This window comes from Beta vulgaris, chromosome 5, assembly GCF_026745355.1.
Source record: "Beta vulgaris subsp. vulgaris cultivar EL10 chromosome 5, EL10.2, whole genome shotgun sequence".
NCBI classification, from domain to species: Eukaryota; Viridiplantae; Streptophyta; class Magnoliopsida; order Caryophyllales; family Amaranthaceae; genus Beta; species Beta vulgaris.
This window is the reverse complement of record NC_079206.1, coordinates 60,790,052-60,817,389: the sequence shown is the minus strand read 5'-3', so window position 1 is coordinate 60,817,389 and position 27,338 is coordinate 60,790,052. Positions and strand designations below refer to the sequence as shown.

General features: G+C 35.9%; 3 protein-coding genes across 3 annotated transcripts; 2 read left to right on the top strand and 1 right to left on the bottom strand.

The window, feature by feature from the left end:
- Positions 1–3,489: 3,489 nt before the first annotated feature.
- Positions 3,490–4,927, top strand: LOC125497654 (uncharacterized mitochondrial protein AtMg00240-like). The gene is made up of 2 exons (XM_048645291.1): positions 3,490–3,806; positions 4,834–4,927. The coding sequence occupies exons 1-2, from the start codon at positions 3,490–3,492 to the stop codon at positions 4,925–4,927; spliced, it is 411 nt and encodes a 136-aa protein (XP_048501248.1).
- A 455-nt stretch (positions 4,928–5,382) lies between these two features.
- LOC104894393 (proliferating cell nuclear antigen-like) lies at positions 5,383–8,677 on the top strand. Its single transcript, XM_019249358.2, has 4 exons — positions 5,383–5,698; positions 6,557–6,709; positions 7,381–7,478; positions 8,459–8,677. Exons 1-4 carry the CDS (start codon positions 5,383–5,385, stop codon positions 8,675–8,677), a joined length of 786 nt encoding a protein of 261 aa, XP_019104903.2.
- A 2,247-nt stretch (positions 8,678–10,924) lies between these two features.
- On the bottom strand, positions 10,925–26,133 carry LOC104894228 (protease Do-like 9). The gene is made up of 9 exons (XM_010680418.3): positions 25,398–26,133; positions 22,414–22,613; positions 22,133–22,313; positions 21,803–21,994; positions 17,920–18,152; positions 16,045–16,146; positions 12,162–12,212; positions 11,707–11,811; positions 10,925–11,564 (listed from the first exon to the last, which is right to left on the bottom strand). Exons 1-9 carry the CDS (start codon positions 25,933–25,935, stop codon positions 11,466–11,468), a joined length of 1,701 nt encoding a protein of 566 aa, XP_010678720.2. The 5' UTR covers positions 25,936–26,133; the 3' UTR covers positions 10,925–11,465.
- Between the last annotated feature and the right edge of the window lie 1,205 nt (positions 26,134–27,338).

Sequence of the window (27,338 nt, the reverse complement as noted above, 5' to 3'; positions counted from 1 at the left end):
TCTACACTTTTCTATGTTTCATTCTCATTAATGTTTATAATGTTAGTTTACTGATAAGGAAATGATTTAGAGGAGGAAAATGTTGAAAGGGGAAAATATAGGTATTGCAATTGCACTCAAACTACTGTACAAAATTGTAAAGAGTAGCAGATCCTCTTAGTACTTTACCATAAACAAGTTTAATATCTGTTTAGTAATATAATGTTTGTGGGTGTATTTTAATTAATTGAAGTATGGATTTAATTATTTGATATTATTGATATTATGTATTTATTATTATTTTAATTTTAACATAATTCATCCGATTATCACCCGATCCACCCTTTCACTCGTGGGTGATGGATGGATGGATTCGGGTGGATGTTTGATCGGGTGATGGATGGATCGGGTGGGGTGGATGGATGCGGGTGATGGTCCACCCTCCCCGAACCCGATCCATTTCCATCTCTACGCAGACCCCTTTGCTCACGGTCGCTCACGCCTATCAGATTATAGCCCAGGAGGAGCGTTTGCGGGGACCACGCTCTTCTTCCACGCCAGGTGACGCCTTGGCCTTTAACTTGATGCTCGCTCAAAATCTCGCTTACCTACGAATTTGCTGGTTTGTACTCGTTGTAATCTTGAAGGCCATGAGAGAAGTGGTTGTTTTGAATTGATTGGATACCCCGAATGGTGGGGGGACCGACCACGAGGCCGGCGAGGTGGCTCGGTGCAGCGGGGTGGTCGGATGGGACGCGGATGCGGTGGTCGAGGCACACCACCAGCCCGCGTAAATAAAACGATGGCGGGCGGCGGTTCTCACGACAAGTCTGGCGGTGGGGGGGTTGCTACCTCTCAACCGCGCGACCCTGCTGGGGCAGGATTGGCAGGAATCTCGCCTGACCAGTGGCAGAATCTCTTAGACTTGCTGAACATGCCTAAACCGAAAGATTGTATGACTGGTGAGCGTTTGTGGATAATTGATACGGGTGCTACAAATCATATGATAGGACAGTTTTCGCAGTTATGTGCTGCACGAAAAATTCCTGGATGTCCGGTCGGTTTGCCAGATGGCAGTTCTGCAGAAGCTACCCATGAGGGAGATGTTATACTTCCTTGAAATCTGAAACTATATAATGTTTTATTTGTTCCTAACCTGGATTGTAATTTGATTTCCATTCCGCAGTTAGTAGATTCGGCGAATTGTATAGTTCAGTTCACTAAAACATTGTGTGTATTACAGGACCGCAGGACGAGGACGCTGATTGGAACGGGTGAGCGGGAAGATGAACTTTTCGAAGATCAATGATGTGGAGGGCATGGCATCTATTGATATCTGGCATAAGCGTTTGGGTCACCCTTTGAAGAAAGTTTTGAGGCATTTACCGTGTGTGAGTCCCTCTGATGTTAGTAGTTGCAATAAAGATGGGTGTGATGTGTGTTTTCGTGCTCATCAACCTAGAACAAGTTTTCCTAGGAGTAATAGTAGAGCTAGTCGAATGTTTGAATTAGTTCATTGTGATTTATGGGGCCCTTATAAAACGAAGTCTACTTGTGGTGCATCTTATTTTTTGACATTAGTTGATGATTATTCTCGTTCTGTTTGGACTTATTTGCTATATAATAAATTGGAGGTTGAAACTATGTTTTTGCATTTTGTGGCTTTGATTGATCGCCAATTTGACCAGAAAATTAAATATGTGCGCAGTGATAATGGCACAGAATTTAATTGCCTCAAACCATATTTTTTGCAACAAGGAATTATCTTTGAAACATCATGTGTTAAAACCCCCAACAGAATGGTAGTGTGGAGCGAAAACATGGCCATATTTCAAATGTTGCCCGGGCATTGCGATTTCAGGCTAATCTTCCTTTAAAATTTTGGGGGAATGTGTGCAGGCACCTTGTCATTTGATAAATCGAACCCCCTTCGTCGTCCTTAATTATAAAACCCCCTATGAGTGGCTTGTTTGATAAGCCCCTACCATGACCGATATCAAGATTTTTGGGTGCTTGTGTTATGCCTATAATATTTCACATGGGGGGTGATAAATTTGCTAGTAGGAGCATAAGGTGTGTGTTTTTGGGTTATTCTTATACTCAAAAGGGCTGAAAATTATATGATTTAGACACCAAGGAATACTTTGTGTTCTCGCGACATGAAATTCATTGAACATAAATTCCCCTTTAGTGAGCCTGCACCTGTACCTATGTCACCTGCAGTTCCAAATAATGTGGTTTATTATGAGGAGGAGATGAGTATGCCTCTAGTTGACGCACCAGGACCGTGGTTGGTCCTCTTGGAGATCAGGAGGGTGGGGACGCCACATTGGCGGACCTCCGACGGAGGTGGGCGGCCGGAGGTGGCGCCTCCGTGGGAAATGACCCGGCCCTTGTCCAGGGAGGGTGTAGAACAGGAGATGTGGAGGTCCAGGGAGGGTGTAGAACAGGAGATGTGGAGGATTTTGGAAGAGGAAACGAACCAAAATACCGAATAAAAAGTTGCAGGATTTTGTTACTCATACGGTAGTGAAAAAGAAAAGTTCATCAACTCAGGCACCTGCTTCGACAACGTCCTCAGGTACCCCATATCCTATTACACATTATGTTAGCTGTGAAAAGTTTTCTGCTAACCATCGCAGGTTTCTGGCAGCTATAACTACAGGGCGCCCTCCATAATCATTTAAAGAGGTCTGCAACATGAAGGATGGCGTGAGGCTATGGGAGTTGAGATACAAGCTCTAAAAAATCAGGGTACATGGGAGTTACAGTCACTTCCTCCTGGAAAAAAGGCCTTGGGGAGTATTGCAATTATTTCCCACACTTGTATAGGGAGTAAGTGGGTGTATACAGAAAAATATGATGAGAAAGGAAACCTTCAGAGACTGAAGGCACGATTGGTTATATTTGGCCATCATAAGGTGGAAGGAATTGATTATAACGAAACTTTTGCCCCGATAACAAAAATGACTACTGTACGTACTTTCCTGACCGTTGCAGCAGTAAAGAAATGGGACATTCATCAGATGGATGTCCATAATGCCTTCTTACATGGGGATTTGGAGGAAGAAGTGTACATGAAAATTCCACCTGGGCTTCAGGGAAATAAGTCTAATATAGTGTGCAGGATGAAAAAATCATTGTATGGATTGAAGCAGGCACCTAGATGTTGGTTTGCAAAATTGGCCACTGACTTGAAAAGATATGGGTTTAAGCATTCTTACTCTGATTATTCCTTGTTTACGTTCACTATGAATCATATTCAGCTGAATGTTCTCATCTATGTGGATGACATGATTATTGCAGGAAATGATAAAAAAGCTGTACTGAACTTCAAAGCTTACCTTGAGAAATGTTTCAAAATGAAGGATGTGGGAGCTTTGAAATATTTCCTCGGTCTTGAGATTGCAAGGGGGCCTCAGGGAATTTTTATGAGTCAAAGGAAGTATGCATTGGATATATATCATTGCGGAGGCAGGGTTACTTGGGGCAAAACCTGCTGAGTTTCCTATGGAGCAACACCATCAGCTGGCTGGGGCAGAGGGTCCTGTGTTTGATGATCCGGAGAAATATCGTAGATTGATGGGCAGATTGATATATCTTGCTGTGACGAGACCTGATTTGGCATATTCAGTACACATTTTATCACAGTTTATGCAGGTTCCTAAGGTGATTCATTGGGAGGCCGCTTTACGTGTGGTTCGATATTTGAAGAAAAATCCAGGACAGGGCATATTATTTCGTTCTGACAGTGATCTCCGACTTGAGGGATGGTGCGATTCGGATTGGGCTAGTTGTCCTCTTACTAGGAGATCTGTGAGTGGGTGGTTTGTATTGTTGGGATATTCTCCTATTTTCTGGAAGACTAAGGGACTGTTCTCTCCAGCTTATTTTCAGTTCAATTCAGTTCAGTTCAGTTCAGCTCCAATTAGTTCAGCTCCAATCAGTTCAGTTCAGCTCCATTCTTTTATAACCATTTTGTTAAATATTATAATTATGTTGGTATAATTTATTTTTACTTATTACTCTTATTATTATTATTATTATTATTATTATTGAGGGAATATTATTATTATTATTATTTTATTTATATCATTACTATTAAGTATTATTATTATTATTATTATTATTATTATTATTATTATTATTATTATTATTATTATTATTATTAGATTTGTTGTTGTTGTTGTTGTTTTTATATATAATTTTGTTCATTATAGCTTTACTCATTATTATTTATTATTATTAGGAGGAACATGGTTTAAGTCAAAGCACAAATAAACACACGTTATTTAGCCCATAAACCAATCAAATCGCGTCAAAACGGTTTATGATGTAATTTCCGCTGGTCCAACCCAATCATTATTATTATATTATTAAATCTAATTATTAAAATAGTAATATTAATTTACTTCTTAGATTTTATTGTTATTATATAATCATCATCAAGTATTGATATATCAATACAAATAATATAAAATAATTATTATTAATTATCATTATTATCATTAATTATTATTATTATTAATTTATGATTATTAATATTATTTATGTATAACAATCATTTAAAAATATCCAAAATACTATTATTATTATTATTATTATTACTTATCATTATAATTATTATTTAATATTCATATTATTATTGTTTAAATATTATTTATATATTTATTACATTTAATTTAATTCAATTCAATTTAATTCAATTCAATTCAATTCAATTCAATTCAATTCAATTCAATTCAATTCAATTCAATTCAGTTCAGTTCAGTTCAGTTCAGTTCAGCTCCAATAAGTTCAGTTCAGTTCAGCTCCAATAAGTTCAGTTCAGCTGTTTTATGCCGAAGAGAACAGGCCTAAGAAGCGGCCTACAGTTTTTCGATCATCTGCAGAGGCAGAATATCGTTTGATGGTTGCTATTGTGTGTGAATTAAAGTGGTTGAAGTAGTTATTAGGTGATCTCGGAATTCAACATCCTGCGGGAATGCGATTATATTGTGATAGTCAATCTGCCTTGCCGATATTTTTACCAAAGCACTTGGTATGACTCAGTTTGAATTTTTGTTGTCCAAATTGGGCATTCGTGATTTGCATGCTCCCACTCGAGGGAGGGTGTTAAAAATTATCTATATTAGATGTTAAAGATAGACTTTAGGGACAGAGTGTTATCCTAATAGGATTCTAGATGCAGGATATATATATATACTTGACATTAACCTAAACTTAAGAGTAATTCACTAATTTTCTGAATTCAACCATAGAAACGCGTGGTGTTAAACATTAAGGTCGATAAGTTTTAATTCTGCATGAAACAAATAATGTGCACCTCTATGTTTTTTTTTTCTAATGGTTGAAAGATTATCTAATTGATTTGCAACTTGTATTTTATGTTCAGCCAAAAAAATGCTAGAATTACGACTAGCACAAGGAAACCTTCTGAAGAAGGTCTTGGAACCGATCAAAGATTTGGTGAACGATGCCAACTTCGATTGTACACCGACCTGTTTGTCTCTACAAGGTCATACTCCCATGGCTTTTGTGGTGCTTTCGCTACGAGCCGAGGGTTTCGAGCATTATAAATGTGACAGGAATATCTCAATGGGGATGAATCTTACTTACATGGCGAAGATGCTTAAGTGTGCTGATAATGATGATATTATTACTATTAAGGCTGATGATGATGAAAGTGATAAAGTTCATTTTGTGTTTGAGAATCCTAGTAAGTTTGCCTTTCCCCGTATTTTTCCTTTTGGTTAAAATCTCGTTTTTACAAGTTACATGCATAATCTACATATTTATCCTTAGGGTTCCACTAATACACCCCCTCAATCTGTGCAACACGTGCATATTGGACTTTAAAAATTCAAAAAGCTTATCAGACACCCTTAGCGAAAATGTGTTGAAGTTAAGGTTCCACGATAGGAGGATCTTAGTTGAGGGTAGTAGGGGTCTGACCCTCGATAATTTTTTTTTTTTGCATATATAAATATACTCCCATTGTCTCATAAATATTGCTACATTTAACTTTTCACAGTTTACGAGATACAACTTCAAACACCAATATCTTGAGTTAAACTTACATATCTAAAAAATATATAAAAATTATATATTTGAAAAATATAAATTGGGACGAATCAAATAAAATCCAACATGACTATGTTTTTTCTTATGTATATCAATTAAAAGACCGTCAAAGTTACCAAGTGAATAGTACCAACGGACAAAATCTAGCAATATTTTTGAGATAGATGGAGTAATACACAAGCTAAATCAAATATATACAAAAATCTTGTAGCATAATAGTTAGATCAGATTCAACTTTTAATATAACGTCTAGGCGATCAAAACTTGGCTTAAAATCCGCCATTGGACTCTTGTATATAAGCATGACTTCAATTTTGTTTTCTTTACGTGTTAATTAGATCATAGAAATTTTATATGAAATTACTGAGTCTACTTGGTCACGTACTCATCCAAGATAGCACATTAGTATATATGTGAAATCTGATTCTCAATAAGTTTGTGGTAATGGACATTAATTTGGTTGTTGGTGCCATATAATATATAATGATGACAGACCAGAGTAAAATTTCGGATTTGGAGATGAACCTGATGGACATTGACAGCGAGCGCTTAGGTATTCCTGAAGGCGAACACCATGCCACTGTAAGGATGCCTTCAGCTGAGTTTTCCAGGATTTGTAAAGATTTGAGCAGTATTGGGGACACTGGTACGTGGAATTTAAACTCCCTCAATTTTTCCTGTTTTTTGCGCTTTAATTTGCTGTGAAATTCCATTTGGTATCATCGTACTTTGTACTTTTTTATTTGGTATCAAAATTATCTTTTGGATTTTACATGGTAACTATAGTTTGAACTTATTCTCTTTCATAACATTTCATTAAATAAAACATTAGTTTTGGGTTAAATAGAGTTATGTGTTTGCCTCATCTACGTGCCTTATGTATCGAGAATAGCTCAGCTAAGGTTTGGAATTGGGAGTCATTTTGGCTCTTATGAGTTAAAATTGAAGTCGAAAATGGAGAAAAACGACTAGAACTTCGTTTTAACATATCAGAAAATGCCTAGTTATTTTACTTTCACCAAATTGGACCTTAAATTTGGTCGTTAAGGACAAAAGTGACTCCCAAAATCTTGATTACGTAAAATTAGACAAACTCCTAATCCTATTTAACCGCCAAAGTAATGTTTTATTTCACATAATAGTACGCTAGATAATAAGTCCAAACTATAGTAATACCATATATAATAAAAAAAAATTGGGTACCAAATGAAAAAGCCCAAATTACATTTTTACCAAGTGGAATTTCTCTAATTTGCTTGAATTTCTCTATTTCCTTGCGTATTACTTAATCAGATTAATTATTATGATATTTTTCAGTTGAAATCTCTGTCACAGAAGAAGGTCTTAAGTTTTCTACTACAGGTGAATTTGCTTCAGCAAACATTATCTGCAAACACAACACAAAGGTTGAGAAGGTATTTTTACTTATCGCATTAGGAATCTGATGAAAACTTTATCCGAAGGCTGGAAAACATGTTAGATATAGTTTTATTAAGTTGACTTTTCACTTTGCTAATGCACTTATTTGACCCTTAGTATTCTTAAGAAATCATACAAATCTCCTTTTTTTTTTTTTTTTTTTTGAGGGGAACAAATCTCCTTTTTTAAATAAGTGTAATAATTTAACTTTTACGATTGTCAACGTATAATTTTTAATCATTAATATCTCTAATTATGTATTAGTAAAAGTTTTAAAAAATTGATATTATGAAAATATTCATTGAAACAAATTCAACAACATTTTATATTGTTATTATATATTAGTAAAAAAATTATCATCACAGTGAGATGTGTATTAAACAGTGAAATAAATTAAAGTATTGCATTTGAAAAAAAATAGAAGTATTTAGAAAAATGTAATAAGAATTTAAATCATGAATAGGAAAAGGGTCCAATATACTACCTCCGTATTTTTTTAGTTGCAACATTTAGTTTGTGGCACTATTCATCAACCAACTTTGATGAACTATCTCGCATTATTATATAAGAAAAAACATAGTCAAGTGGGGTCTTGTTAGATTCGTCTCAATGCGACAACTCCAAATATCAAATTTTTATAATTTTTAGTTACACCCAATAAGAGATATTAATGTTCAAAGAATCGTCTCGACAAATGTGAAAAAGCAAATGATGCAACTAAAAAACAGAGGTAGTATAATATAGTGTTAGAGATAAAGTAGGATACTACAGATATGATAAATATCTGTAGGATATATTAGTAGTTAGGATATAATATTATCTATATCTTAACTACTAATATATCCTACAGATATTTATCATATCTGTAGTATCCTACCCTATCTCGAACCTATAGCGAAGATATTAGTGAAAAACATGGTCAAGGCGGATCTCTATTTTTCGTGCGTGTTGTAAATTTGTTATGTTTGATGTGTAGGCTGAAGAAGCTACAATCATAGAGATGAATAAAGCTGTATCACTGCCCTTTGCACTAAGATACATGAATTCTTTCATCAAGGCAACACCTCTTTCGAACACCGTTACAATCAGTTTGTCTTCAGAGTTTCCTCTTATGGTTCAATACGACATTGCCGAGATGGGTTACATCCGATTCTACTTGGCCTCCAAGATAGAAGAGGCTGAGTATGAACAATAATCTTAGGATTCTGAATCATTGTTTATTTCTTGCTGCTTAGAAGTTAGAACTTAGGTTAACTTATATATGGGGATGTTTGATTTTTCATATATACTATAGTTTTGTTATGCTATCTTTGCATGGATTAGTTATTGCATGTTATCAAAATATACAGACAACTATCTAGTCTCTACATTTAGAAAATATATATTATAGAAAGTTCTCTTTTTTTTTTTTGCAATGGCTCAATTTTCGAGAATAATGTGGTCAACATCTTTGGTGTTTTTTTAAAAAAAAAAAAAAAAAGAAAGAAACAACTAGAGGTCAGGGGGATCTCAAGAATTGGGCCACCCTAAAGCATCCTTGCGGATGATTACAGCAAAAGGAAAATCAGAAACATCGTAGACGAAATACGTTTTTGATGATTATTAAATACATATATATGTAAATTATTTTGCTTTTGATGGTTCCTCATAATAGAAGTTAGAGAGATAAAAGAAATTGAAAATGGAGGGAAAATGATGGGTGGGAGAAAAGAAGATAAGAAATAAATAAAGAAAATAGTAGCATTTATCCTCTAGAAAATAAAATATTCTCCACCCTTAGGAATACGAGGAAAAAACCTATTCTTTATGAATTTTTTAGGAAAAAATAATAGAAACAATTCCAATTATTAAGAATCTTTTTAAATAAGTTCCAACTTTTGATTATTTATAGTCCTGTTTGGCACTAGCGTTTTAGGTAGCAGGTAACGTTAGACAAGATGAAAACGCTATTCAAGAAAATCAGGAGTGTTTAGTAAGTGAGTGGTTGTAATAACAGGTAGCCGTTGTAGAACGTTACCACATGTAACGTTTGAAATTCATTGGTAGCAGTCTAGCAAATAAACAATATATAATAGCATAATATAGAGTTGTTAACCAATATTTTGTTATTTCTTTTTCCTTATATTGTCGATGGTTTTATTTTATGGCAATTTGTTGTTTTTTCTTTACAATAACAGAGATGTAATTTAAGTATTTGTTTTAAATATAAGATACAACTAATACTTCACAATATTTTTATACTCCTCATTTCACAAGCATTTTAGTTAAAACAGGTAAAATATATATACTTTTGAGGGTTGAATATCATCGTAAATTTATACATTTCTTTGAGTAGTTAAAAAATCGTATACTCGTTTTAGTACAAGTTCTTTGAAAAAATAAATATTGAATTTAACTATGAAACGAATATATGAAATTGTTGTAATTCATTTCATATTTGAATAAATGTCATTATTGTCTTTTTTATAATTTCAACAATTACTTCTGCCGAACACTACCAAATGAAAATTTTAATTCCAACTGTAGCATTCTTAACCAATTGAAAATTTTAATATTAATTTCTGATTTTTGTGGATCACCAAAATTCCCCAATATCTCGTGTCATTGAATTGGAATACTACAAAATGCAACTGAACTTCATCTTTTCTCACACTATTTGCTCCAATTCCAGGAGAATTTAACAGTGAAAAATCTCATGTACGACCACCTCATCATAATTTATAGTGAGACGAAGACAACTTAGAGTGTGAATATCCCTCAGACTCACCTCTAAACTTCATACTGTGCCACATCAGCTTTTCACTACTTTTTAATTCTATAGACTCACTTCAGACTCATTCTAATTTTATACTCTATCCCTCAGATTATTTCCAGACTCACTTTACTTTATTTTATATATTCTTGGTGGTGGGGAAGGGAAACCAAAAAGTGGGTTAAATACTTGGTGGGGCCCACACGCATGAGTCTTAAGATGAGTTTGGAAAATTAAAACTCATCCCAAGACTCCTTCACCCTTTCTCCTTGAATATCCCTAGTCTTGTTCAAGACTCACCCAAATCTTGTCTCAAGACTCAAGCTTAAGACTAGGGATATTCACACCCTTATGATCACAAAGGGATCTTTTAAAGTAGAAATGACACGTTTAATATATAAGGTACCTATTTTATGATGAGCTCTTTAATTTGTAGAGTAACTCTTTTAACTTACATTATGATCATTTTAGGGAATAAAATAAATTAGTCTTTCCATTATCTTATTGTAATGTCTTACAATAAGACTTGCTAATTTATTGGCATTTAAAATTCAAATTTTCTCCGGTGAAATCATCAACTTCGAGCAGAATTTAGTTTTACCATGGTTTTAAAAATTAGTGAACTAAGCACTTTCTCCTACATTTTCCTTCCCAAATGAAACCTCAATCAATATGTTTAGATGCCGAAAATGAGCCCATTGCCAAACAAATCCCGTTAAATCTCTCAAGATCAACTTCCACACAAAAATGTCGTACCCAACTTCTCGATGTAAATGTGAGCTCGAGAGTCGAGAAACATGGCACCAAAGAGTCAAGAAACTGAGCAACATCGAGTAATGTAAAGCATCACCCTCCTGCAATTGTGTATAGTAAAACAGTAGGAGGTGCCCTGTAGCAAATAACTGTAACCATCTTTCCCTCTTTTTCACAAGGTCCAACCTATACCAGTCTCTTCCACAGAAGGAAAAAAGTTGCAGAAAGAAAGACTTTTGGAGCTTCAAAAACTCGAAAGTGATGGAATATCAGGAAGACGACTACCACCTAGAAATACGAAGTGTATAAAATCTTCCATATGGCTTCTGGACTGTGCATCCAACCTTGTACAACAACCATCAAACTTCTTTCAAAATTGAGAATGCCACTCCCAATCTGCACGGCAGCTCCCTCGATGCCTGCTAATGCCCGAGTGAACATCTTGTAACTCCCAAAGAAGATTCGAATATTTGTAGTCTCAAGTTTTAAGATCATCCGACATTGCAGAAGGTATACAATGTGTTGCAAGAATATCTATGGTAGCAGCTTTTGCTGTCTCTGTCCGAAGAACAACTATCTGCAGGCAGAATATCAATTGCAAACAAGAATCAGTACGATGTTTCAGATATGAAGGGCTGTAATGTAACCAGATTATGTGCTAGTGCTAATGCTACTGCTACCAGGAGAAAGCTTATGAAAGCAAAAACTGAGAGAGAGACCTGATCATAATCCAGATTGAACTTCATGAATTCATCATTGCAAGACTCGACCATACTTGCCAAGGTCTTCAAGTTCGTCACTGGATTACCATTGAAGGCAATGACCTGATAGTCGAGCACCAAAAGACATAGCTCACATGAGCAACTAATATATTTACACTCGAAAAAACTTTCTAAACTCAACAACTAATGCTTCCTCCACTTTTTTTACTTGCACTTTGACTTTTACAGTATTCATATTCTAGCTTCGACCTTGTTTTTCACTAATATATAAAAATAAATATATATTATATGAGATGTAGATAGTTCTATCTCACTGAATATTATATCAAATGTTCATAATTTTTACTAAGAAATCATTCAAGATATTAATGGTCAAAGTTATATATCGGAGTGCGTAAAAGTCGACTGTTCAACTTAAAGGAAACCAAGTATAAAATAGTTTAACTACATACCTGAGTGTTCACAATTTCTTCATATCCAATATTAATGTCAGCCACAAGAACCTAATAGCAAGAGAAGATATAAGCAAGGTAAGTAGGTCTGCAAATTCTTCAACCAAATCTCAAAAACGAAAAAAGATAATAATAATAATGAGTCATCTATAGACCTATTAACCGGGTCGATCGGGTCTGGGTCAAATAGTATCGAGTTGGATTGCTTTCAGTTTGGATCGGCGAACACTTGTTCATTGACCCAAAATCTTTGGGTTCAGACTTCATATTGACACTTGTTCAAAAGCTCAGCTCGAAAAGTTCATGAAGAACTCAATCATTATTTTATATTTAAAATTTTATATATCTTTTTTTTTTTTTTGATAGTAAAATTTTATATATCTTTAACATTATATTAAGTACTACATTTAAAATATTAACTAAGTTAACATTACATTTTACTACATTGGAAAAAAAAAAAAAACAATGAGTAAATAACACATTGGAAGAAAGTCAAAAATAAAAGGTAAAATCAATGAAAAAGAAAAACAAGAGTAAGAGAACTAAAGCATGCAAACTCTAAAAACTAGCCTCCCCTTCTCTCTTTTTTCTCTCTAAAACCCTAGCCTCCCTTACTCCTTCTTCATCAGTTAGGGACTGTCAGATATGATTTCATCATGGTAAGCCCCCTTTTTCCTTTTATTTTCAGTTTTTAGTTTATTTTCTTGTTTTGTTGAATAAATTAGTATCTCTTTATAAGATTTCTTCAAACCTTATTATGAGGTTTTTAGTCTCTGTTGTAGAGATCTCCTTCTCCCCTATGGGAGTTGTGAGTGTGGTCTTTTTGTTTGTGGGTATGAGAAATTGTTCTTATTGGTTGAAGTTCAAGACTCAACATGTAGGTATTGAAATCTCGAATACGGTCAACATGGCTCGACCAAGAATGCTCTTCCAAAACTATGTCAGGATGATAGACTTCCTCATCAATAGTTGTTTGATTCAGCAAATACAAGAGGACTGCGCTGTATTGTTCGATCTGGTTCATTATAGTTTCTTTGAAGACGAATTTGATTTAACCTTGTTTGATTGTATCTTGTTTTTCTTTAATATCTATTATAAATGCCGTTTGGCCTTCAATTAATGAAATTTCTCTTTCAATATAAAAAAAAAAAAAAAAAAAAAAAAGAGAACTAAGTCCCAAACAGTGAAACAAAAGTAAACCCTTCGCCCCACCCTCAAAAACTTTGGTTCCTTTCTTCTACATCGATATCAGGGTCCCATCCCTCAAAAACAGAAGTGTAACGGCCACGGCGACCGACAACCGGAAACCACCACAACTATGAGCGGTGGAGTAGGTAAATAAATACTAATGCGTTATTTTCTTTTTCGAAATTTGAATTTAGAAATTGTTATATTTTAGGGTTTTCTTTAGACAATCTGATTATTTCAATGTTTTTTTTTTACCTTTTTCTTAATAAATTTGCTAATTTTTTTTGAAGTAGAAAATTTCATTAATTGAAGATCAAACGGCATCTACAATAATAGATATTAAAGAAAAATAAGATACAATTAAACAAGGTTAAATCAAATTCGTCTTCGAAAAAACTATAATGAACCAGATCGAACAATACAGCACAACCCCCTTGTATTTTTTGAATCAAACAACTATTGATGAGGAAGTCTATCATTCTGACATAGTTTGGGAAGAACATTCTTAATCGAGCCATGTTTACCGCATCCGAGATTCCAATACTTTCATGTTGAGTCTCGAACTTCAACCAATAAGAACAATTTCCCAAACCTAAAAACAAAAAAACCCTACTCACAACTCCCATAGGGGAGAAGGAAATTTCTACAATAAAGACTAAAAAAATCCCATAAAGAGATACTAATTTATTCAACAAAACTAAAAATTAAAAAATAAAGGGGAGGGGGGCTTACCATGGATCATGGCAGCCCTAATTGATAAAGAAGGGGTAGGGGGAGACTAGGGTTTAAAGAGAAAAAGAGAGAAGGGGGGGGGGGGGGGCAACTTTCTAAATTCAATTTAGTTTATACAAGTCTGGATAAATTTGCTATTATTTGTTAGAATGCAATTTTGATTTCCATTCTCTTTCTGATTTTGTTTTATTCTTTTGTTTTTTTTTGTTACTTATTATTGATTTTCTGTCGTTTTTTCCGCTTTTCTGCATAAAACTAGCTCGAGCATACCCGAGCTTAGTTTCATCAAGCTCGTCGAGCTCACGAACAGATCAAGCTCGTCGAGCTCACGAACAGATCAAGCTCGTCGAGCTCACGAACAGATAAACGAGCTCCAACCGAGCACACTGCGGCTCGGCCCTAAACAACCCTAATTAGACCAACGAAACAAAAAAAACTAAAGACTTTTTTGCCAAAAACGTTCTTATAATCCCAACTTATTGCTATTTATGTAATGACTTTCGAGCAAAAAACTCATACGATCCCAAGAACTTCCAAGTTGTTCGGCATGTGATAAATTTGGGTTTTTTATCTTAACATTAATTTAAGACTAGTTTTTCGAGTTGGCTTTCAGATCGGGTTGGTTTTTAAGAGGTCTAGTCATCTACTTTCGCCGTCCCATATTAATTGATACACGACCTATTTTCGTCCGTCCCACATTAATTGGTACACATCCTAATTAAAAAACCCAACAATAAAGAAACATCAATCACTCTCTTATTTCAAAGAGTTGAGGCGCTATAGTAGACTAGTAGTAGACCAACAATGGGTAGGGTTTGTTAGGTAGGGTAAGGGTAGACCCTCGCCCATACGGCCATACCCTAGTTTTTAGAGGTAGACCATACCTTACCCATATCCATAGAGTAAAAAAAAATTAGGACCCTTACCCATACTCGTCGGGTCCAATAGGGTATGGATAGGGTCTAGAATAGGTCAAATACAAATATTTTTTTGCGCTTATATTTTCACGTGTATGTATAATTGTTAATTCAATACATAAACTTGTCAATTAACCCACACAATGTCATATTACATAGGAATGCAGAGTTTTAAACATCCCAAAAGTCTCACACATCCAAAAACAAATAAAGAAAATAGTTTAGAGCGAGTTAGTGAGAAACTGGTAAAATGAGACTATGAGAATGCGGCGAGAATAAGGTATTAAGGGTTTTATTTTGACTGGAAGAGTTTATTATATCTGTTATATATTTCATATATATGTTAATTTTAATTTTAGGGTATGGGTATTTGAGAAGTGGATCCTTACCCAACCCTTACTCGATAATATCACGATCCATACTCTACCCTTACCCATAAGGGTGAGTTTATCCCTCAGACCCAAATCCAACCTTCAGAATGTGCCACATCAGCTTTCCACTAATTTTTATCTACTTTTTATTCTTCAGACTCACTCCAGACTCATTCCAATTTTACACTTTATCCCTCAGACTCACTCCAGACTCTCTACCAAAAGTTGAACATATTATTTTAGATAACATTTATTCTACCAAAAGCCCACAACCAAGTCTGAGATTGAGTCTGGGAAACCAAAACTCATTCCCAGACTCATCATTCCATTTAGTCCAAATATCGGTAGTCTGGAGCCAGACTCACCAAAGTCTGCGCTGAGACTCGGTGCTCCAGACTACCAATATTCTTGCTCTAAGGGTCCAAAAAATTAAGACCCTTAAATTAAGGTAGGGTATGGGGGGGTCTGGGTAGGGTCCTGGACCCATTGTCATTTCTACCCCACGGTCTACTAGCTACATTAAAAAGATACTCTACTACTAACTATCAACAATAAAATAAAAAGTCAATTAAACTATTAAAGCTCCTAAAACTCAGTGTTAGTTAATACGAAACGGAGGGACTAGTTTTCTTTTTTTACTCTCGAATGGTGCCCAGATAGAGAAAAAACAAAAACCTGTGATATAACAACAAGCTCTTCATCTTTTGATTGTGGCATTGAATGTAAAAGCTTGTCTAGAAGCTTGACCGGGGCGTCATACTCGTATTCTTTTCCATACTGTCATGATATCAAAAAACAAACAAAAAAAAGAATGGAAACCACATCAGCAATAACAAATTATAACAGTTCAACAAAAATATAAACGGGTGGGGGATTGGTAAATTACATAGGAAAGCATAATGGGTTTGTTTAATGTAGCCAAGTCTCACAGTGTCATACCAATGCTCCGACTTGGTAAAATATAAGTGTGTAAACATGAGAAGAAAAGAGACCTGACTGATCAAAACAATACTAACGAAACAAGTACTCAAAACATGAACAAATAAGCAAGCTCGAGTAGTTGAATGAGCACGGATAAAATGAGCATATATAACTAGAGGAATGAGCATGGCCTTGACAGTAGAAAGTACATGAGCACTATATAAGTATTCAGGGAGCATTTTCAAATGACCATTTACAAGCAACCAAATAAACATACACTGGACAATAAAGCAAAGAAAAATTTATCCAGGTTAAAAATGTGGTATGGGGTAATTTCCAGCTAGAACCGCACAAGAAAAACTTAGATGTGGGGGCTCATACCTTGGTAGCAGTAAGTTCCTCAAATTGATTAAACCTCAAGGCAGTCATAGACTTCACAATAGCAAAGTGACAAGTGCTAACAGAAAACCCAAAAATATCCCACAGGTTTGAGATATTGTATGACACCTAAGTCTTTCAAGGTAGCAATTCAAAACCGATCAGAGTGGTTATGTTGAAACTGGCCCAGTGTAATAGAGCTACATACAAGGTCCTGAATCGCGTGGCAATAACCTAAGTAACACTACAGCTGTTTCTGTTCTTAGGATAGCAAAAATAAAGTCAGCACATGCACAACCAAGTTCCAAGATTGAATTGAATGGCAGGGAGCAGCAATATCCATGTCAAGTTATCTCGATCCGAAATGTCCAGTAACCTCCATGATCTTAAAAGGCAGTGGAGCAGAGGGATCAAGCTTAGAACTACTCAACCAATATCAATCACTAAACTCAAACACCATTAAGCATGGAATTAAAACTCTCCCGTAATCCCGTTCCATTATAGAACGGTCGTTCTGTAACGGATTTTGGATTTGCCATCCCGCGAAATCCCGTTACGGAACGATATAATACATATCACATACTTCTCGCCGTGTTGCCCGTTCCATAACGCGAACTCGCCCATTAGAACGCTTTTCTCCCCGTTACATCCGTTCTTTTCAAACGTTGGCCAAAAATATTTTACGATTTAATTATATAGCCGATGAAACATGATATTCTAATATATTTGATTATATTATGTTGTAATAATGCTTCATAGACTAAAAATAAAATGAGGTTAGAACATATTAATGTGATTTTTTTAAGAAAAATCACGAGTCGGCCGCGAAACATTCTATTTCCGATGTCAACTAAAATCAGGCAGAATTTCAGTCACATGTCACGTCAAGAAATGGAAATATAATCCCATGTCAAATCAGAGAGAAAAACCCATGAACTGGAGTCCAGAAACAAGCTAAAGAACAGCTCAATCACACAAAGAATGGAACTGGACAGCTGATCTTGGAAAATCTTATCATTTCTTTCACGCTAATAGATCCTACTACAAGCAGATAACATTAATTATAAGATAGATTTTTGGAACCTTGTAAAGATAGGCAAAGCTTTATTTTTTAACGATTGCCCATGTCAAAATTAAATTCAATTAACCAAATAGTACTGCATAAACAGAAAGGCTGGTAGGGATATATTGTTCATTTTTTTCGGTGGGGCAAGGGGGGTAAGACAGATGAAAAAAAGATTAAAGTCAAACCTCAGAACGGAGATATGGAACCGAGACAGTTGTAAAAACAAATCCTCCAACAATATAATACGAGGGAGGTCTGCCCTTGCTGTGTGCAGGAACGAGTCTCCTGTGAGTACCAAGTTTGATGCGAAACGTTTGGATCACCGAATCACGTAATACCTTGATTTCAGCCTTATCTCCAGTATATTTCTGGGATATAAGGTAACTGAAACCTATACGCTCCCCATGCCTGAAAGGAACTGCCAAAAAACAAGTCAATCTAAGTTTTTTTTTTCCACACTTACCATGTATCCAGCAGCATGTTTCACACACAAAACATGTTAACAATTGTCATCTATATATTTAATAAGCATATCGCCTCATTTCAAGAATATCACTTCCTCCATTTCAGAGTACGAGGCATCCACACATTTCAGCAATTAGCTTCGATTGATGATTTTCAAAATGCATTGCTATTTATAAGAAACATATGTTATTAGATTAGTAACAAGAATCACTTTCATAATTCATGAAAACTTTGACCGCATTATTTTATTTAGCATGTAGGAGCTTGTTAGATACATTTAGATGTGTCTTTCAAAATATAAACTTATTATAATTTCTTTTGCTACGAAAGTAAGATATACTCCCTCCGTCATGTATTACTTGATTGTGATGAGACATGTAACACGAGATTTTTAGAGATGCATGTGGATAGTGTGGGGGACCACACTTTATTAGTAGATGACAAAAAAGAGATGAATACATAGAAATAGTATGGGTAAGTGACAAAAGGGAGGATAGAATAAGAAGAAATAATATAGCAAGTAATTTGGGACATCCATCTACGGTAGATATAAGCATATGACAAAGTCAAAAACCGGAAGGAGTAGATGGCCAAAGGTGTGCCATTGGATATCGTTAGGAAGGATATAGAGCTTCTAGAAATAAAATATTTAATTTTAGCATAAATATAAATATTTACAACTACTGCTGGTCAAAATGCAATCTTGAAAAACATGTGATTGCAGTGAGCTGTGAGCCTACGGACAATTATTTCTCACTTCTACCGCATTGCATGACCTATACTTGAGTTCTAATATGATAGAATATATTCAAATCTTGATCCCAACTCCAAATAAATTCAATTTGTACTGAATACACAGTAACCAAGAAACAATCTAGCTGATAAACAAGCCATAAAGCTAATTAACCTTTGTGCAAAAAGAATGGAAAGAAACTACATATTATGACAGATATACAACTAGAAAGCAAACAGAAACCATGTGGATAGTGTGGGGGACCACACTTTATTAGCAGAAACAAGACAAAAGCAAACAGAAACCAATGACATTATGACAGATATACAACTAGAAAGCAGACAGAATGGAAAGAAACTACATATTATAAAGCTAATTAACCTTTGTGCAAAAAGAATTATGTCCATTTAATGAACAGTTTATGAATGAGATATCTTCAATGTAATATACTTTTGCTTAAGAAAAGAACATTGAAGGCTATGTAATGGAGGAGATTCAGAAGCAAGTGGCACAATAGAAGAGGTAACACCAGGCACATGCCCAGCATCATGCAAAGGAGAAGCAACAAAACACGAGTTGAATTAAGATCAATTTCTTTTCCTGTCCCTACAAAAGAAACTTTCATATAGCTAGAAACTCTCTCTAATTTACTAAGCTAACTACAATAACTGTTAGATAATAGGAGATCAACAATGTTACAAGCTTCGTCACAAGCCAACCTAAGGATAAGATAAGCAGCAACTCCACTAAACTCGATTTCCTGGCTAAGCCAGTCCCAGACATTCAATTTACTGTTTAATTACTTTTAGAAGCAACTAAGAGAGCATGAAAACTTTATGGTCTCCTCAGCAAACAGCAACCAGTCACGATCCGATGTCATATGCATTAAAGGAGTAACAAGTTTCACACACACACACATGAAAAAGCTTTCGATGGCCAAGAACTTCTAGCACGAGGGAATGTAATAGCCCAAATTTTTTGGAAAAATTGACTGTAATAATCCCACTAGGGAGTTCCATTTTTAATAATCCCAACTTCCCAACAATGAGTTATCCAAAATAATCCCAACTATTAGGGATGTCTTCCCTAAATATCCCAACGTGACTTATGACTAGTTAAATAAGTAAAAAGATAAATTTCTCTCTCCCTCCTCTTTCCCAGACCAGCCTAAAATGGTTCATCCTCCCAAAACATCCATGGCTCCCTGCTAGTGCTTTCACCCAAAACCTAAACTCCGTGATCATAAACTTCAACTAACTTCTTTTTCCTTCAAAAAGTATCTTCCTTCCCTAACTCCCTCAACCAAAATCAACCACAACAACTCAACCTAACAAAACCTTCAACAACTCAACTCAATTGATATCATCATGCAAAACCTAGAATAATATGAGCAAGCTCAAAACAAATTCGAACTCACTCTACATGCGTAGTTTGAGTTCTTTTCAAATCGAAAACATCTTTCAATCATCCAATTAATATGAACCATCCACGACTCAACCTCCAAAACTTAAAACTTCAATAATCAACTCAAAATCTCGATTTAACAAAAATAGATTTGAGTGTCAATTACAAGATTACACTTATTAGTTATTAAGGTGAAGTGGGAAGCAACGTAACTTCAAAGACTGAATCTTTAAACCCGGAATTCGTCTATTCAAACTCCAAAAGCATCACAAGATTGAATCTTTGAGTGTCAATTAGATTACACTTATTAGTTATTAAGGTGAAGTGGGAAGCAACGTAACTTCAAAGACTGAATCTTTAGACCCGGAATTTGTCTATTCAAACTCCAAAAGCATTCTTCTTCCTTGCTTACTTAGAGAAACGAAGAAGACAGGTCTTCATACAACAGAAAAAAGCTGTGAAAGCAGTGATGAACATCAAGTTGTTACTGAGTTTAGTGCTTCAGTCAGTTGTCGCTGGGTTGTTATCTCAGTGAATTGTAGCCGAGGAGCTCCAGGTGTGTTGTAGGGCCATCCAGAGTTAAGTATTGCAAGAATAAATTTATATCGGCGTGTTGGCCTCCAAAAGTCTAAGAAATTGCTGGTATGATTCGCCATGTCCTACTCGCATTTGCTTCCCCCCAGTTAAACAAGTATCTTTTAGGATGTACTTCAGAGTTATCTAACGTCAATTCTCTTCTTTGTACACAAGTTATGAGTTTTAAGATGTGTGTAGATGTTTGTAGATACAAAGGTTTGGCCAATGATATATTGATCGAAAACAAAGAGACTACAGTTTTCTTAGGAGAGAGAAAGTGAGAAACTGTATTGGTTTTCTCGAGAGAGAGTGTGAGAAACCGTATGTTTGAAGAACCAAAAAAAAAGAAACTTTGAAGAATCAAAAAAAAGAAACTGAGATTTTTTACCTTTGCCTAGTAGTTTATCATTACAAAGTCTATTTTATTTTTTTAATATTAATATAGTAGTTGTGTTTATCTATTTTGAGTACCTAAGCGTCTATAGTGTAATTTGGTTTAGAAGTACTCTATGCACAATAAGTTAAATCAATTCAAAGTTTAATTTTTATTGTAGTGTATGGTGAATTTAAATCAATTAGAAGTATTTCAGATGAGTTCTACATGATATGGACTCATTCTTCTACACTTGTACAGTTGTACCTACATAGGCAAGGTGAACAATTGACTACTGCGCCAGACATATAGATCCTCAGTACATATTACACTAAAAACATTTAAATTTTCAAACACCTCAACAACCCCATGCAGCCATGCTCATTAATTGTGGCCAAGTCCAAATAAGTAGGTGAACATATCAGCATAAACAACATGAATAACATCAACAGACAAATAAACCTTACATAAGGTATAAACAGAACGTTCTCACAGGGGAGGAGGTTAACATTGTTACCTGTCCCATCATTTGCAATATCGACCCCATCAAAGCTCAGAATAACATCCGAAGGCCGCAAAACCTTGGACTCTGGAGCAGTAGGGTCGACACGTCGGACACGTACACCTTTTTGGTCAGATTTCATTCCCATTGATATCCGTAAGTCAGGATTTTCCATCTTCTGCCACTCGACACCAAGAATTGGGAACCCTAAACAAGAATAACAATCATGAATGATAAAGTAACAGAAACAAACCATAAACATCATTCCAACAATTATAAGGTACATCTGATACAAAAAAGACACAGCACCAAGGCAAAATAAACAAATTTGCCAACTGGACCTACCAGTGTATGCTCCATTTCTCTCATAATCCTGAATAAAGTGCAAGATGACAGGTGTGGGTATAACATAACCAATATTTTCGGCATCTTCGTGTTTCAGGGACTGAAATGCGATACCAACACAACTGCCTTTGTCGTTAAAAGCTGGACCACCAGAATTTCCAGAGTTTATGGCAGCATCTATCTACAATAGAATCAATGCAAAAGGAATCAATACTAGAGCAACAAAAGGGCAATGCTAACCACGAAAATCAGAATTCTGCGGATATATCAAGAGTCAAGACCTGCAAACCCAGCAATTCGGTGGACCCATGAACATAAGACAAGATCTCAATACGTGAGACAACTCCACTGGTAACAGAGATTGTATCCCCTCCTATCGGGTAACCTACAACAGTCACAGCATCTTGAAGAGCAGGTAGTTCCCCAAACTCCAGTGGTTCAATCCCTTCCCAGAACTCATCATCATTGACTGTAAGCAAAGCTGCAAAACCAATATACACAAAATTTTGTTCATATTTACCAAACCAAACTCAATTTACAGCGTCACAGGTGACATAATTGATATCCTCACGACTGAATAATTGATATAGGAGCAAGCGAAATTAGTCAACAACAAAAATCAGTAATACCATGCCACAACCTTTTAGGAAAATATATTTGTGATTCTCTGCTTTCTATCACTAGCCAAATACAACTAGTTACATTACCACTACACCCAATCCCTTTTTATAAATCCAAAATCACTCAAAACAGTGTTGTTAGTCCTAGTCCCTGATTGATCCGTCTGACAAGTAATGTGATTTTTCTGAACAATGCAAAAGTGGACATAATAAATGACTGCATACACACACAAAGGACAAAATCATAAAGTTTTTTAGAAGTTATATCAAACTACAAGACCATATCAAAAGAGGTCAAGGACTGTCATGTGCACATAAATGTAAGCCCTAATAAATAGACAATAAAGTCGAGTAAAAATAAACAGTGCCTTCTCAAAACTATGTGTTTATATTTCGATGAAAGGAATTTCTTTAGTGGTAAACAGTAAAAAGAGTCCAAAATTGAAAAGTACAGACCAGAAGTAAATCATTGTTACCAAAATGAAATATATTAGCCGCATGCAAAAACTTTACAAAGGTATAAATGTTAATACACCTCCCCCCCCCCCCAAACAACAACCCCCAGAAAAAAAAACTTAAAAAGCTCGCTGTTTGCAGCCTTTGAATACAAAACATAGAAACAGCAACGCCTAAATTTCTAATTGTTTGCAGTTACAATATTGACAACGCTACTTAGTTTCGGCAAAACAACTATTGCACGTATGATGCTAATTTGTACAATCATTAGTAGACATCCAAATGGAGTTAAGGGTCTATGTGAAATAACTACGATCGCACTAGATAAGCAGCAGTAGATTAACTCAGAATAGGGGTGTAAACAAGACATCTAGTGCATAATTGCATTCTTGCCAAACCATTAATGTATTAAGCTAGCCAAACTCAAGTATAGCTAAACTGAGACAGCACATCAGATATGTCTATTTTTGTTTCCCAATCTCAGAACCAAGACCAAGCATAAACTTTAACTGAGCCAAATAGAGGAACACGTCAAACTTCAAAATTCAAATTTCTCCAAGGTCAAAGACAGGAAAAAGCCCAAGCTTATAGCATGCCACCGAAAGCATTTATAAAAGTCAGTTCATTTGCAACTCATCCAGCGTTAAAGCTGAAGTCTCCATATCATTCAAAAGTTCAATTCCCGTAAAAAAAAAGTTTAATTAACAGTTTATGGGTTCAATAAATATAAACAACAATATAGGAATTTAAAGAGAAACACTGGCTTGGGGCTACCCTGTATTACTTAGAAGAGTTCTGAATGTGCATGGTCCACCTATAAATTTGCCTCTAGTAAACAAGTTTCACAATCGACATCTACGACATAATCATGTGAGCACCACCATACTTGTATTGAACATGCTTATTGTCAAGCAATAACAGCCACCCTATCATGTCGCATTAGTTAGATGATAGAACACACAAAACTCTGCTGGAACATGACAAAGCAATTAGCAAGTGATATCAGTCTACTAATTAACTTACATACAAAATATTAACCAACATCCTCACCTGCCAACAATACACCAAACCCCAAAAAGTCTCAAATAGGTCATAGTATTGAACATAAATTGCTTAGGGACCATTAATCACGACCCAATTATGTTAAAAAAAAAAAAAAAAAACCACCATTATCAACAGCACCAAATGTGTGACCAAGGCATCACATATCCTTCACATTGTATGCACATACATAGCCATCACATAACATCGAACACCACCTAGGATAATCAAACTAATTTTTCTTTACTCCAATACATTATCAAAGCTCCCTCCTTTAAGGCAACCATTTTCCACTATCAACTTCCATAGCCTATACTTTCTTGTCATATGGGCTATGTTCTAGGACTCTGCCTCAAGTATCCAATATAAGCTTAACCGACATAGCTCATTCCTCAAATTCCCAATAAAATCAACAACCTAACCTCCCAGATAAATAAACATATACCATATTCACAACCACTACCACCTATGCAATCACACCCATCTTAATCATTTGTTACTATCCTACACGCACAAGCACCCGAAGATCCAATTGTCAACAATAAAACACCAACGACCCATTTGGTAGTCATTAATAAATGGTGGTAATATGAATGAATTTTAAATGTAATATAACAAGCGAAGCACCCTTACAATCTCCATGAGAAGTCAATTTCAACCCCTAAGTTTGTGTTCTTTTCTACATAGGGAAACTTTCTCACCCCTAAGCTTGTGGTTTTTCTTTCTGAGGGGAAGCAATTTTCATTACCACACCTTGGATATTGGATAGGAATGAAAATTTGACGAGAAAAATAAACCATTCCCATAAATTAGCATTACCATGGGAATAAACATATAATTCATTCCAATTACCACCATCTATAACCAATTACCAATTAGAATAAACATGGGAATAAAGATTATAAGTTTCTTCACAAATGTACATACAAATTCATTCCAATTACCACCATCTATACCCAATTACCAAACGGACCATACATCATCAAAAAAAAAAACAACTCCATGAGTAATACTATAATCTTAAGACAATAATTCAACATATAATTCCGCACCCTCAACAAACCATAGCACCAACACCACCACCACCACCAACAACAACAACGCCTTAATCCGAAAATGACTCGGGTTCGGCATAAAAGAAAACATACCTATGTCACACTCAGTACCAATAGCAAGAACAGTAGCCAAATACTTAGTATCAGAGCCACGTTTCTTAAGCTTAACCTGCGTAAAATGCTCCACCGAATGCGCATTCGTCAAAACCCTTCTCCCACCAATCACAAACCCACTACTCGACGAACTATACTGCCGCTTCCTCTGCCAAGGCAGCGAGAAATTCGGCTCCGTATGAACACAAAACACCTTCACTACCGCATCCATCGCCGGCATAACACGCGCCGACACTACGTGCGCAACCGGGCCCCACCCAGCCCCACTGTGGGGCCCTGCGCCGTTGCCAATGGGCGCGCCAGGGTTCGAGTCGGATGGGTCCGGCGAATTGCGGGCACGACCACGGCGGCGGCGGCGGTTGGATGGTGATGGTTCGACGACTTCGTCATTTTCTACGGCGTCGTTTTGGTCGAATGCGGCGGCGGTGGTGGGGGTAGTGGTGGGAGGAGAGGAATCTAGGGTTTCGGAGGTTTTGGGTTTACGAGCGCGTTTTCGTTTTCGGTTGCTGTCGCCCATGTTTAATTTAGGATTTTGGAGAGGTTTTAATGGGATGTTGTTGATGAAATGAAAGGATTGTTATTTGATAATGGCAGAAAGAAGGAGAAGTAGTTATACTGAAACAGGAGTGAGTGACGTAGTAAACCTGTCGACAGGGTTAAGGTTAAAAAGGATGGAAGGAAAGGATGGTGAACATTTCAGATTTCAGTTTTTTGTGTGTTTTTTTTTTTTTTAACTTTTTTGAGAAGTGCCTAATATTTTGTTTGGTATTTTTTTTGTTTTTTTACTATATATTCTTGATAAAAAAAATTGCACCATATGTCCTTTTAATTTTTCAAATTCACAATATATCCTCTGCTTTTCAAAAGATACATTCAGTTACCCTTTTGACTGACAGTGTTAAACTTCTGTTAGTTATTAGGCTCTCATCCTCCCCTAACCCTGATTAACTAACCTAAATCAAACTCTGATCTAATACACTAACTTGGGCTTTAATCCTAACCACCCCTCTCCCTCCCCTTACACCCTACTGCCCCATTACCCCCTCACCACCACCACTACCTCCTCACCACCTTCTCACCACCACCAACTCACCACCACCCTCCTTTTCTCCCACTGGCCTCCCTCCCCTTCCCTATTGTTGGCCTGTCGCGAACCCCTTCCCCTCCCCAACTACTATTGCGAACCCCCTCCCCTCCCCACCTACTATCGAACCCCCTTCCCTGCAAACGCCGCACAACCCCCTCCCCCCCTCCTCCCTCTCTCTTGAAATGAAAAAAATCGACATTTTGAATGGGTTTCAAGGGGTTTCAGGTGCGAGGGTTTCAAGGGATGTCGGGGATGCGCAAAGGGGAGTGGAGGGGGTTGCGTGACGGCTACGGGGGAAGGGGAGGGGGCTACGTGACTGTAGTTGTAACCCTAACCGTATTTTTTAGTAAAGAAAGGGAAAAGAACGGAAGAATAAGAAAAAGAAGGTAGTTGTAGTTTCCAGTATTTGGTATAATTGGTGGATTTGAGAGGAATTACATGCTTTGTTGTCATTAGTAAAGGAAGAGAAAGGAAATGAAGGAAATAAAGAAAATATAAGTAAAAGCTTGTTAGCTTTCTTTCCTTTCAAATTCCTTCGATTTTGGGAGGAAAGGAAAGTAAGGATTTAAGAGTATTCTTTTCCTTCCACCTCCTCTCTTTCCGATCAAACCCCTTTTATTTTCTTTTACCAAACATGAGAAAGTTTGTTTTTACCTTTCCTTTCTTTTCCATCCAATTTCTTCCTATCAAATAAAGCCTAAGTAAAAATAATGTGGAGTAGGTTTTTAGGTCCATATTTCATACCCCCTTTGTATGTTTTTAGTTGTTACATTCTGACCGTGGCCACTATTCACATGATAATTTTGACTGTATTTTAATATATATATATATAT